A 14,357-nucleotide genomic window follows, 5' to 3' on the forward strand; every position below is an offset into this window, starting at 1 on the left:
AACAAAGGGATGCAAGCAGCTGGAGCAAAGTGGAAAAATATAAGATAGTTAGGAGACTTGACATCACTTAATCTCTCTGAGGCTTGGTTTCCCCGTCCTCTTGGAAAGGCAGCCTAGTGGTATTGAGAAAACATTAATTTTGGAGTCAGACCAACCTGACTTAAAATTTCAATTACCTCAAAAACTAACTAGGGGTCCTTGAACAAGTTACTTAACTCCTATGGGGTGCAATTACCTTGTGTATAAATTGGGGTATAATAGTAGCCCATACCACATAGGGTGATGGTGAGGATTAAATGAAAGCACGCATGTAAAGCACTGAACGTAATGCCGGGCACACGGTAAGCACTCAATAATCAATTCCTATTATTATAATATGCAGGGGGAAAGGCAGGGAATGTTTGGAAATACAAGGGTTTTATTTTCCTCTTCAGCTCTTTATATGCCTGACATATTACATTTCATAGGAATGCAAATTCAAAAAGAAAACTTGTATGTAAACAATAATTATAATACTCTGTGATACCTTTTATATGCCTCCCTGGTATTGCTCACTAAATTTGGTATGATCAAATTTACAGAACAATGAAATAGCAGAGGAGGTAAATTATGTATTCCTTGTGGTCTTGAGTGCCTCTCTGAGCTTCAGTTTTCCCATCTGTAAAATGTGGCTAAGAACACCTACTTCACAGGGCTCTTGTAAAGATTAAATTAAAATGTGTATAAAGCACTTGGCACAGAATAGACAGAAGAGAAATTTTGGCTCCATTCCCCTTCTCTCTTTTATAAAAATGAGAATAATAAAGAATCAACCTCACTGGGTTATTATAAGGGTGAAGTCAGGTAAATATACAGGAAATGTTTGTAAACTGTAAGACCCTAATAACAGGCTTTACGGAACATTTGTTATATACAAGACCTATGCAATTAACAAATGTTAATCAATTAGGTAAACATTAATTAAGTGTCTCACATACACAGGACACTGTTTTAGTGCTGTGAGTGATACAGAGATATCAGAGGAATTAAGGTGGGTGAGCCCCTCCACACAAGAACAGAGCATTAAGGACAGGAACTTGAGAGATGCTCCCATTTAGGGTACCAGAGGAGAACGCAGAGCCAGAAGGAGAAATCATTGATAAGAACACTAGTATAGCACAGTATCCTCAGAGCCAAGGGAAGGGAGAGTTTCGATAAATAAGGAGGGATTCACAATGTAGCATTCCACAGAGAAGGCAAATAAAATTATGACACAGATGTGTCCCCTTGGGTTAGGACTCCAAAAAGACATTGGTAGCTGCAGTGATAGGGGTCTCAGTAGAGTGTGTGTATGTGTGTGGAGATGGGGCAGGCACCATCTTGCTGTGGACCAAGGAATGAGCATATGGTGAGAAGTGAGGAGAGCAAGTCTACACTGCTCTTTGAAGGTGTTAAGGAATAAGGCTGAGAAAAGGAAGATTGGATGATAGCTGAAAGGGGACTCAGGGTCAGAGAAGGGTTGTTTTCATATAGGAGAGTTTGAATGTCTTTGTGGGCTGTGGGGAGGAAGCCCATAGGGAAAGAGATGAATAAGAAGGTTATTATGAGAGAGGGCTATTCAGCAGGCAGAAGTCTGAGACATGAGATCTGGGAGGTACAGCTAACGGAAGAGGGACTTTTTAAAAAAAGTATAGTTGATTTACAACATTGTGTTAGTTTCAAGTATACAGCAAAGTGATTCAGTTTTATTCATATATATTCTTTTTCAATTCTTTCCCATTATAGTTTATTACTGAATATAGTTCCCTGTGCTTTATTTTATATATGGTAGTGTGCATCTGGTAATCCCATACTCCCAACTTATCCCTCCCCCCTCCCCCTGTGATAACTATAAATTAACCTGGGTATGTATCTGGAAAAGATGAAAGCTCTAATTCGAAAAGATACCTGTGCCCCAATGTTCACAGGAGCACTATTCACAAAACCAAGACATAGAAGCAACCTAAGCGTCCATCAACAGATGAATGGATAAAGAAGATGTGGCAAAAAAAAAAAAAAAGAAGATGTGGCACATATATACAATGGAATATTACTCAGCCATAAAAAATGAATGAAATAATGCCATTTGCAGCAACATGGATGGACCTAGAGATTGTCGTACTGAGTGAAGTAAGTCAGACAGATAAAGACAAATGTTATGTGGTATCACTTAAATGTGAAATCTAAAATATGATACAAATGAACTTATTTACAAAAGAGAAACAGACTCACAGACACAGAAAACAAACTTATGGTTACCTAAGAGGGACTTTCAATCAATAAGGAAAATGGGATCACGGGGGAGCAAATGCTGCCAAGTTGTCAAGCGGACTGAGAACTGACAAGGGGCCACTGCATCTAGCCTTGGGAAGCTACGAGGGCCTTCAATGGTGGGCATGGAATGGGAAGAAGTAAAATAGTGAGTGGAGGCAGAGACCATACACTTGAGAAGTTTTACAGACCCAAGAGCAGGTAGAGAAAGGCTGAGGGAAAGAATGTGTCTTATGGTGAAGGTTGGGATGTGTGTAGGCAGAGGGAAGGGGTCAGTGGAAAGGGAGCAGCTGAAGGGACAGGAGAGTGAGAGTCTCTGCTGGCTGAGGTGGCAGCAACAGGAGGGGCTGAGCATCAGTGAGGAGGGCCCCCGAGAGGGCCCTTCCCACCTTTGAAGTGGGAAGGAAGAACAAAAAACCCAGAGAGGCCAAGGTTCTGCATTCAGTCCTTGAACCTGGCCTTGGACATTAATATCACCACTCCTGACCCCATACCTTTCAGGGCATCTCTCTATCACTGAGTAGATTTGAGGGACAGCCTCTGAGGATAGCAACGTGTGTGTTGGTGGATATACTGGTAGCTCTCTCTCTAGGGAGGCAGAAGAGAGCCATAGCCCCAGAGCATGGCCCAGCCAGGAGAGCCAGCCATCTATGACCTATACCCATGCCACACAGTCTCTTCGTTCCCAATTTCCTCCCTGAAATCACCACCCCGTAGCCCCTCTTGAAAACAAAGTCGAGGTCCACAGTCGCTCAGAGGCTCGAGTTTTCCTGTTATTCTCTAAGGCACTGGGGGCCCAGAGCCTGTTGAATGCATCATATGGCCTTACTGCCACTTGATCTGGCCCCCGCTAGGACCCCTCCACTCCAGTGTGGCTGTTCTCTGGTCCTAGGCAGTTATAGCTCAGATAGCCCCTCTTTTCCTTGTCCCTTAACTTACAGTCTGACAAGTCTCCTGGGATTTGGAAGGTGGACTGGCAGGGCAGTTATAAGCCCTGGGTGCTTGAAAGTAGGAGAGGGTTCTTGGTCCCAGAAGGCAGGAGAGAGGCGCCTTGAGTATGTGCCAGACCCAAAACAGCTTGGAAGATAAGGTCAGCCTTTAGCATCTTTAGTTCTGAGGCCAAGTCTGGTGTTCACATACCAGCCCCCACAGTACCTGGGATGTAGGAATGCAGGGGAGAAGGACAGACAACTCACTAGCTAGGGAATACTGGGCTCTGGAGCTAGCCCTGAGTCCTTAAGACTTGAGTTGTCCCAGGATTGAGTTATAGCGGAGAAAGGCTTACTTGCATTGACAAATGGCAATTAACAAAGGAGGTGATTAAAAGTGAGAGAAGCTACAGCCTCAAAAATGTCAGCGGTTGGTGTGCAAGAGAATTTCTTCATTGACTTTTCCTCTGCCCTTCTCCCTCCGCCTTTTCTTCCCTCCCCTTTTGCTCTTCTTCCTTCTCGTCTGCTCTCCTTCTGCTTCCTCCATCCACCCCCACCCGCAGCTACTGATGTGATTTCTCATGATCTACAGTCAAATGCCATTAATCCCAACAGGCTCACGAGGGTCTAGCTAAGCTGTCTGATGAACCAATCCTGTGAGCAGACAGACCAGGGGAAGCGGCAGGCAGACCACCCACCCACCCCACCCCCTCAGGGTAATGGAAGCTAAACCAATGAACTAGAGTGGCTGCCCCGAGAATAATCAATAAATCACTCGGGGTCCGAGAGAGGTGGAAAACTCCCCAGCAAACAGTGCTCAGGACATATTCCATGGCCTCCTCTTCCGTGAATGTTCATGGCGCACCAGCCGCACAGGCCTGGCCTAACTCTGCTCTCAAGGTGCTGCTCCCAGATTCCGCCTGGCCCATCTTGGTTTCAGAGGGAGGTCATTCATTCCAGTGGGATGTGACAGGTGCCATCTTCAGGCGCCTGGCTCTGCTCCCAGTGGCAGGGACTGTTGTTGACTGCAAATCCCCCAGGTGCCATGCTGGTCTGAAGAGAGCAAGCCCTGGGATGGGCAGATGACCTTTCAAGAGCCCACGAATCCAAGGTGAGATGACAGTGTGATGTAGTGGACCGAGCCCTGGACTAGGAGGCTGGACACTTGGCTTCTAGTTCCATTTCAGCCACGAACTTGCTCGGCGATGTTAGGTAAGTCACTTTCCCTCCCTGGATCTCAGTGTCCTCCCTGGGATGTGAGGAGGTTGGACTAGATTATCTTTAATGACATTTCCAACCCTGATAAGTGAACCCTGCAATTTAAAAAACAAGCAAACTATTTTTGGAAAAATTCCAGCTCTGATTAGATTGTGGGGGGGACTCTTTCTCTAGGGCTTCCATTTAGCCGTATTGCCACAAAATCGCCCACCTCAAACTCCCACTCAGTACATGCAGCCATTTTCCCACCACTCAAGCTCCATCTAAGACATCAAAACCAGTCATGGGTCCAGCCTGTCCCTCCTCCTGAGCTAGCTCTCTGCTTGGGGCTGGGACATTCTGAAGGAGTCCCTGTGGGAGGAGATGTGCCACTGACCCCCAAATTTTAGCATAGGCAGGTGGAGTGGCTAACTAGGTTGGAGAGATTTCCCCCAAGTTTGTATTTTCAAACTTTTTAACGTACAGTAAAATTGAAAGAATGACACAAATATTTGTACATACCCTCATTAATAATTTGCCGTATTTGCACACTCTCCCTTCTCTCTTTCCTTCCCCACCCCCTCTCCTATATTGTAGACATGATGGCACTTCACTTGCAGATACTTCAGCATATATCTCCTAAGAATAAGAATGTCCTTTGCCGGGAGGCATTTAAAAGATGCTACGATGCTCACCTAGGGGAAAGGCTCCAGTCTCTAGAGTCCAGAGGAGATCAAAAAGTATATGAGGTCTAAAGGCCAGACTAAAATCTGCATATGGGTAGTGTGAGAAGGAGCTAAGCACAACAGAAGGAGGCACAAACAGTGGTCAAAGTGCAGAATGACCTTGGGCAAGTCACTTCCCTTTCTTGAGCTTCACTTTCGTCATCTATAAAATGGGGATTGTGCTAATCTCTCTCCTGCCAATCTCCCAAGCTGTATGAGGCTCAGATGTGAAAATAGATATGAGAGCACACGGGGACCTGCCACACTTAAACATTTAAGGGCAAGTGATTTACAGAGATGACCTTCAGAGCTAGTAAAGAGCAGGAGCAATAACTTCCCTGGCCCCAGTCCTGGACGCCTCTGGTAACACATGAAGTCGATAGTCCCTCAGCTCAACCCCCAAACTCTTGTTACTGAAAGCCACAAAATTTTCATTTATAATGGAAATTTCAGTGGCTCACATCTTTTGCAGTTTTTCAAAGGCATAAACACTCACCCCAGTTCTTTCTAGTTCTTTTTTCAGATAACTCCATTTTCTCTTACTGATGATGGCACAAAACTAAAAGATCACCTCTCTACTTTTTCTTCTTTCTGACATTTTCTTCTGTGCTCCCCCTTAATTCCTACTATTCTGCCCCACCCTGTTGAGACTTCTAAGACTTAAAAAATTCTATCATCCTAACTACCCTTAGCTCAAAGAGCAAAATGCTTTACAAAATTAAGTGAGCATTTGGGATTTTTAACTTGATTTTATCTTTTCATTCAACCAGAGGGATATGTGCGTGGGAGATGCACTTGTCAACTAAAAGCAATTTCTCTGCCTCCTTGGGGACCAAAGCGTAATCGTAGCTCTGTCTTCCTGGTGTCAGGATGAAACTTGCATTTTCCTGAGTGGTGTCAGCACACTGACAGACAGCTCCTGGGATCTATTGAGGGGTACTGGAAAAGAACGGGCAGGGGGGTGAGAGATCTCGAGGCTGGTCTTGGCTCATCTCTCCTCCCCTGGGTGACCTTGGGCTAGTCACTTACTGTCTTTTGCCTCAGCTTTTCTAACTTAAAAAATGGGAATAATTTTCTCCCATTTCTACCTCACAAAGATGGTGCCAGGACCTTGTCAGGCTTTGGTGATATGAAAATGCTTGGAAATAATAGAGCTGTGGGGAAAAGAATAAAGTGCTGTAGAAGCAGTGTATCCTAGGAAAGCTAAGTAGCTGCAAAGGAACTTTAAGTTTTCTTTGTACAACTCCACTTGAGAAATGAGGAAACCAAGGTCTTTCTGAGGTTCCGAGAGGTCCCAAATCGTGCCCCATGATTTTGCTATACGTTCGCCGTGAGCTCAGACAGATCCTCCCCAAACAGAAAAGCAGAGAGGTAAAGTCTCGGGGTCCTAAGGCTTATAGCCCCCTTTAGAGAACACATATGACCCTATACACACCATGTGGACCTTCTGATAGGACTCCTCAAAAGGAGGTGTTGGGAGGCAAGCTTGCTAATCTCCCAATTCCTTCCATGGGCTTGGGGGTAGTTACCTTTGTTATCTCACTCCTGAAATTGCAGAGACCTTCATAGTAACCTGCTGAGGAAGCTGGGCAGGGGGACAGGGACCCTCATTTCATAGAGGAGGAGTCTGGGGTTCAGGTTGGGAAGCAGACATACTTGCATCCATTCAGCCAGTCAGTCAACATGCCCAGCCTCACTCCTAGTATTTTAGCTTTAAATGCCATACTCTTTCCACGGTGCTTCCGCTGCCTCTTGCCTGATGTAAGGACCCCAAGTAGGGAATCCAAGTGAGATAACCTGACTGAAAAATGCTACATAGACATACACAAGGATTCTTAGAAAATCCAAATGAATGACCTTTATGGTGTATGCTCATTTTGAATGCCACTAGACCCTATCAGGAGTCAAGTTTTGAGGTTTGCTCAATTTCTCATGCTACATATTTACCCATACACCCAAAGGAAGTAGAGTGGGGTTAAAGGGATCAAGTTCTCCATAGGGCTGCCCCAGTGTTCCTTGTAGCTGGAGTGCAGTGGGGAGAGACAGTGGTGGAGGGTTTTCAGGGAAAGACTTCTTTCCTCTATACTAGAGTTTCTCTAACTTTATTTGGTATAAGAGCTCCCATGGGGAGCTTGTTAAAAATGCTGTTTTCTGGTCCCCATACCCAGAGATTCTTGTTCAATGAGTCTGGAGTGGGAGGAGGGGATTTGCATCATTACAGCACATCCCAGGTGATTCTGATGCAGCTGGTCCAAAGGACCATACTTTGGAAAATCCTGGTCCATGGCAAAGTTTACAGGCCTTTGATACTTGGAATCCCATTTAAATAGCAACTGTTTGCCTGGGTGCTAACTACTTTTGAGCTTCAGGAAAAAAGATAGAAGGTTTGAAACCTTTCTTCTCAAAGTCAGCAAGCCTCCAGCTTGACTTCATCATCGTGCCTTCTTCTTAGCTAGAATGTTTTCTTCCTGCTAAAGACTTCATGGCAAACAATGACCTAAGTTAGGAGCAGCGTGCTTGGCTTTTAACTGGAATTGCAATGAGACACCCTTAAGAGGCAGCAAGCTGTCAAGCTCTAAGCCTTAAACTATTAGGGTGAGGGCATATATACCCAATGTGCCCCTTGTACACCTTGGTGTGAGGGGTTGCAGGTCCAGGCTAGCAGGTTCTTGGTTGCTCAATTGGGGTGCTAAGGGCCTCTGCATTCTTGGAAAGGAGATACCATAACAGGTTATGTGGCCCTGCACAGGACAGGAGTTCTGCATTTTACTCACAGACCAACTTTTAGCTTTTTCTGGGTCACCAAAGCCAGGCCCAGTGTCCTGTACCAAGAGAACAATCCCAGCATAAAGGCCCCAGTCTTTCCCTTACCTAACCTCATCCTTTATTCTGTGGACAAGGTTACAGTTTTTTTCCTATCAGTAGTATTTTCTAACTCCAGAAAAAGACATATAGAAAAGTTGGAAAATACTAAAATATGGAAATAATAACACAGTTTAAAATTGCCCATAATTGCATTGCTTAAACAATCACTACTAAGATTCTGGTGTGTTTCATGTTAACACTTTTTTTCTATGTATAAGTTTATTATTTATTTGTACTGTTTATATAATAGTGTGCACACATTTTGCATTTTGATTATTTTTCACTTAAAATAATCATAAATGTCTTTTTCAGATTATCATATAGGCTTCCAAATTATACATTTAAAAATAATTCATTGAGTGAATCAACATTATATACATAGCTCAATATCTTGCACACAGAGGACATTTAATAAATATTTGTTGAATGAATGGATGGATTGATGGATAAATGCATTCCCCTATTATGTGACATTTAGTTAAGGGTAAATATTTTCAAAGGAAACAACACTAAGTAATTAAGTGGCAGAGGAGGTAGGTCAAAGAAAAAGGAGTTGGGGAGAACTGCTAACTTGACTGTTAACTAAAATTTTTTGAGAATTCTGAACTCTATATTTCCCCTTTTCTTTTTTCCAAATGAGTAGGCTTTGGTTTGCCAGGAGTTTGTTCACAACTGTTAATATCCCCATTTTACAGATAAGGAAAACTAAGCCTCAGAGAGGTTAAATAATCTTCCGGGCCTCCCTGGTGGCGCAGTGGTTGAGAGTCCGCCTGCCGATGCAGGGGATACGGGTTCGTGCCCCGGTCTGGGAGGATCCCATATGCCGCGGAGCGGCTGGGCCCGTGAGCCATGGCCGCTGGGCCTGCGCGTCCGGAGCCTGTGCTCCGCAACGGGAGAGGCCACAACAGTGAGAGGCCCGCATACCGCAAAAAGAAAAAAAAAAAAAAAAAATAATCTTCCTAAGATTACATAGCTAGTATGTAGCACAGTTGGGCTTCCAATCTAGGTCTGTGAGCATCCTTAGCTTTGTTCCTTTACTACATCACACCTCCTGCAGAAAAAAATGTGACCAAGAGGGATAGTGGTCATGAGTTTGTACTTTAGGTAGAGCTATTTTGGAAGCAGAGAAACTTCAGTTACTGAGGGCCATTGGATTGGACTGGGCAGGCAGCCTTTATGCCATGAGGGAGCCCTCCGAAAAAATCTCATTCAGCTGGAAAAAAAAGAAACCCATTGAGACCATTACAAAAGCTGATGGTGTATACGCTCGTGGGAAGAGGTAAGGCCGAGATTTCAATATCCAGAGCCTGAAACTGGACATTTCTAGATGTCAGACTTGTTTGGCTTGGATGACTGGGTATTTGTACAGCAGAAATTGGTAAAAGAGCAGGTCTGGTGAATGTTTGTTGACTCTGATTGCTTTTAGAAAACAGAGAAAATTGGAAATGATTTAGAAATTGGTGTAAAGGCAGAGAAGTACCATGTTTCCCAGAAAGGAAGGAAAATGAATGGAAGCCCTTTAAACTCTAACTACAGCTCTGCTTTGCTAAGAATTGCATGGTGAAGTACAGGCGATTTTTTCATTCTACGCACCCCCTTTGCTGCATTAATGCTAATATCAGTGGTTAGCAAAGCAAATGTAATAACTGCTCTCCTCAAAGGACTTGTGATTGCAGCTTCCACTCCTCAAGCCTGCAACTGAGCTGTTGGAAGAGGATTTTTCATATTACTTTCTACCTCCTCACTAGCGTTTTGATCGACAGAGTCCCATTTTCCCAGCGGAGAAAAACAAGGCACAGAGTCATGTTTGTACAACTGCCAATGGAGAACTGGGGGAGAAATTAATTTGGGGCCCTGAACTTGAATAGAAAAGGAAATTTCGATTAGAAGCCCTTCTTGCTCACTATGGTCCATCTCTGGTGGCTGCTTCTACTGCAGGATTTGGAGGTAGGACTTGTTTACTACCACCAGATCCCCCAAACACTGAACCTATAATGGTATGTGCCCCCATATGTATTTAAAATTTAAAAATACAAAGCCATAAAAGAAGTGCAACGAAATCCAACACAGTACCACCCCCCACATTGAAATATCAAATATCAAATTCTTTCTAAAAATAAAGGTTGGTGCCCCTCCTATGCCAGTGCCCTGAGCAAAAGCATAGGCGGTGGAATCCGTAAGTCAGTGGCAACTGGGGTGCGCCCCATATTTATACACATTTGACACCGTGTTCTCTTATCTCAGTTAGGGATCAACCTCCTCAAAACAAAAGTTCCCCGGCAGGAAGCATCTCCCTCTTCCCCGAAGGATCCGCAGGGCAGGAACATTAAAATTACTTTCAACTTTGGGGCCCCTTGGGGAGCGAAACTCTTTTCTCCTACTCACATTTTTGATCCTCGAGAACAGAGCTGTGACATAACACATCAAATCTGGAGCTACTCACAGCTGAGGTGATGCCTCCCCTAAGACAGGGGGTCCCCAAGGGCTGAGGCAGTGCCTCCCCTTCCGGTTCAGGGCTCCTAAGGCAGACACCACTTCCCGCCTAGATTGGGCCTCCTGAAGGTTGAGATGATGTGTCTGCTAAACGTGGGGGTTTCAGGGCTGGAATACAATCTCACCCTGAGATCTGAGGCTCCCAGGGGCAGGTGCACTATCTCGCCCTCAAATACCAGCTTCTAGGGGACAGGCTTGCTTTTATGTGCCAGAGTAGGGCTCCTGGGGGCAGGGGCCTCCCTTCCCTCTCAGATTCGGGGCTCACCAGGGCAGAGATGGCGTCTCCCCTCAGACTCTGGGCTCCCCGGGATAGGGGCACGGTCCCGCCCTCAGAGTCAGGGCTTCCCGGGACAGGAGCTGTATCTCGGCCTCCCTCCGCGTGGGGGAAAGGGGCTGCGGGACCAGCGGCCTCTCCTCTGGCGGGAGGGGGGGCTCCCCTGAGGCCCTGCCCACTTTGTGACATGCCCGAGGTGTCCGGTGACCGAAACACTCTTAGCTGGGTGCAGGGTGCGGCTCAGGGCGTGGTCACCGGGGGCTACTTAGGGTAGCTGGCGCGGGGGCCGGCGCGGAAGCCGGCTGCGAGGCTGCGGCGCCGAGCGCTGGCCATGGCGTGGATGCTGGACTGCCTTTTCGCCTCGGCCTTCGAGCCCCGCCCCCGCCGTGGTGAGTGGGGCCCACCGAGTCGGGGGGCTGTGGGGTCCTTCGCTGGGGCTGCAGGCGGCTGCAGCCCCTGCCAGGCGCCCTGGGGCTTGGCTCGCCGTCCCTTCGCCTCCCTTCCTGCTGGCTTTTAGCTAATTGTTCCTGGCTCAAGGACTGCCCCGTCGAGGCCCCGCATAAATCACCGGCTTTGCCGGGAACAGCGAGCAATCGCGCTAATGGCTCGGCGTGATGCGGGTCGAGCGCGGGGGCGGAGTCGCTGGCTCAGCCGTCTTCGGGGAGAGCTAGAGAGTAGGGGCCAGACGCGTAGGAGCATAGTCCTGAAACCCAAGGGCCCTAAAGGCCCAAGGATGAACGTCCCTGGCCGGGCAGCTAGGGCCCGTGAACCCTGAAGATGGAGGCGGGGGGATCGTTTTGCCTTGAAGCTTGTCCCACCTTGTCCCAATCTCAACTACTGAATATCGACATGGGTCCTTCAGAGTCATCGAATTCAACCCCTTTATTTAAGAGGTGGTGACACTAAAGGCCAGAGATGGCAAAGGCCTGCCCAAGGTCATACAAGGAGTTGGCAGCAGATCTGGCTCTGCTGAGGCCCTGCCAATTGCCCACTGCCCCAAAGCTCCCAATGGCAGAGGCCTGGGGTCTTTAGTCCGGGTGTTCCCTTGAGTACTTTGTTATCAATGCTGTTTTCCCTGTCCTTGCGGAGTTGAGGACATAGGTGTGTGAAAGATCACAGCACCACTGTGATACGTGGGTGACATTTCACCCCCTTCTTGGAAGTGCTTCTATAAAGTACGCTTTGGAAACTGATTATTTATTTTTCCTCCTTAAAGTTTCAGGAGACTTATCTTTTATGTTTGAGATTTCCCAGGACCCCCACCCACACTGTCCTTCACTCCCCCTTGGTAGGCCCCACCCCCTCGAGGCTGCCACCTGCCCCCACTGCCACCTGTTTTTCCATAGTCTCCACCTCCAAAATCTATATTGGTGAGAGTGCGTCATTGGTCGCCAGCCATAGACCAAACCTGGGGTTGTCTCCTCTTTCCCCTGCCCCCTCACAGGCGGGGGAGAAGAGGCAGGGAGAGGAGGGGCCTCAGCAACTTAATTCTGCAGAAACCCATGTGTAGTCCTTGCCAGCCCCAGCACCCTGAGAACCATCCCAGGAGTCTGACCTACTACTAAGGGACTGCAGCATGCTTAGCAAGTTCAAGAGCTGTCTGTGGCAGGCCACAAGTTCTCTGAGAAAGCAAAAGATCTGCATACACACAGAGAGTTGTTTTGTTCTGTATATTTTTTTCAAGTTTATGTGATCCCAGTGAATCGAAAAAAATTAAGGGTGTTTTCTAAGATGCCTTTTAAGGCCTTACAGCTCAAACACCCTACCCTTGTAAAGGGGGTAGGGTGAACCATTCCATCCCTGCCTGGCCTGCAAGGCTGTCATGTGACTCCAATGAGATCAAGGATATGAAGTCTCCTTTATGAATAACCCCGTTGGGAAGGGGTCAGTATCACACAAGGAAGCCCATCCCCGTCTAAAAACAGTCATTTCTATTAGAATTAGGAGGCTTTTTCTTAAACTGAACCCAAATCTCTGTTTTTCTGGCTCTGGCAATGACCTTCATGATCCTTCCAAGAGAACAGTGCCAGCCCTCTCCATTCCCCCACCCCCACTCACCCCTGTTTTTATGCAGGCCAAACCGCCCCAGTTCCTTCATCTGTTTAACATGTGACGTGGCTACAAGGCTCCTACCCGCATCTAGCTGCTCTTCTTTGAGCATGCTCCAAGTTGTGGATGCCCAATGACCTGGCCAAAAGAGGATTTCCAGCCGTGTCCCTGTAAATATAGTCCTGGATGGCTGACTTTCCCTCTTTTGGAAGCCCACGTTCACACTCATGGTACACACACACGTAGCCACAAATACACACATACATACACATTCCCACACCCACACATGCCCACATACGAAGTCACCAACGCACAAACACATACCTCACATGCATCACGTACTTTTCACGCACAATGCAACATAACCACATCACACATGCACGCACTACACACAAATCCTTTGTACATGCTGCGTAGTTCACACACAAATAGCTAATTTATATTGGAAGTACTTTCTTCACCTGAAACTACTCATTTTTTAAAAAGTAAACTCAAGTTCTTTTCAGAGTCTCCATTCTGTATTTTGTTGTTTGAATCCAAGTGCAAGACCTTATATTTACTACTGCATTTCCAGTCTGATGAGACCTGTCCCCCTACGTATGCCAGTGGTACACCACTGCCTACCCCAGCTCTATTACTTGTACAGAGCAGCTAATATATGTGAAGTAGTTCCCAGATGCTGGGCCCTAGTCTCAACCCTTTACATGTATGATCTCACTTAAGTCACACAACATCATTTTGAAATAAGTAATTAGTCTTTGTGTACAGTTTTTGACCAGGTAAGAACTCATTCACTGCAGCCCTCCCCCCGCCCCCGCCGCCCCACCAAGAAATGCTGTGCAATATGAAAGGTAACTTTGTGCATAACTATTGATATTCTGTAGGGCTACAATTGCCCTTGGTGCCTCCCTTCAAATGCCTTCCAGAAATCCTCAGGAGTCAGAGGGAGGGAGTAGCTGGCCGATGATGGGGAAGAGTGGGGGAAGTATTCTAAATGTTCCTTCACCCACCCACCCACCCACCTCTTGCTAAGGAGATTGTTGGTACATCAGAACAATCTTTTGAGGGTTGCAATGGGCAATCGACGACCATATGAAGACATTTGGGAGGGGCATCACTGAGATCTGGGAAGAAGGGGGACCCAGAAAGGTCTTCTTTCCCAGGGAAAGGGACAGCACGACTGACCCACTTGAAATTCTCTCCCCAGTTCACTCCTGGCATTGGATTTAGCCTCAGACAATTGGACTTCTGTAAAGCAGCCAAAACTCTAAAGCTGAAGGGACCATAGGGCCCACTTTACATACAAATTTGATCTTTTTCTGGGGATGGGACCCAATCGATTCGCTGAGGCCAGGCCTGGTTGAGCTGCACAGGATTATTTCCCAGAGCTGGGGCGAGTTTGCCAGTGAGACACCCCACTTCCCTGGGCATGGCATCAGACTAGCACCCTCACCCACTAATGGCAGGACTTCCCAAAGTTCCTTTGAAAATCATTTGTTTCCACTTCAGAAGGCATTTCTCCATAGGGAAATAATG

At 46.6% G+C, this 14,357-nt stretch overlaps 1 protein-coding gene across 2 annotated transcripts in view; it reads left to right on the forward strand.

Annotated features, from left to right (window-relative positions):
• Positions 1-14,357, forward strand: part of ARHGAP36 (Rho GTPase activating protein 36) — a gene marked incomplete at both ends in the record, with an annotated part of 162,971 nt that overhangs the window by 122,288 nt on the left and 26,326 nt on the right. The window contains one exon of one of the 2 annotated variants that reach the window (XM_082609171.1): positions 11,104-11,161. The exons of the other annotated variant lie outside the window; for it this stretch is intronic. Within the exon in view, the coding sequence (XP_082465297.1) occupies positions 11,104-11,161 (58 nt within the window). Of the gene's footprint in view, positions 1-11,103; positions 11,162-14,357 lie in introns of those variants that run through there. 2 annotated transcript variants of the gene reach the window in all.

Source organism: Mesoplodon mirus, assembly GCF_964341445.2.
Source record: "Mesoplodon mirus genome assembly, chromosome: X".
Lineage (NCBI taxonomy): Eukaryota > Metazoa > Chordata > Mammalia > Artiodactyla > Ziphiidae > Mesoplodon > Mesoplodon mirus.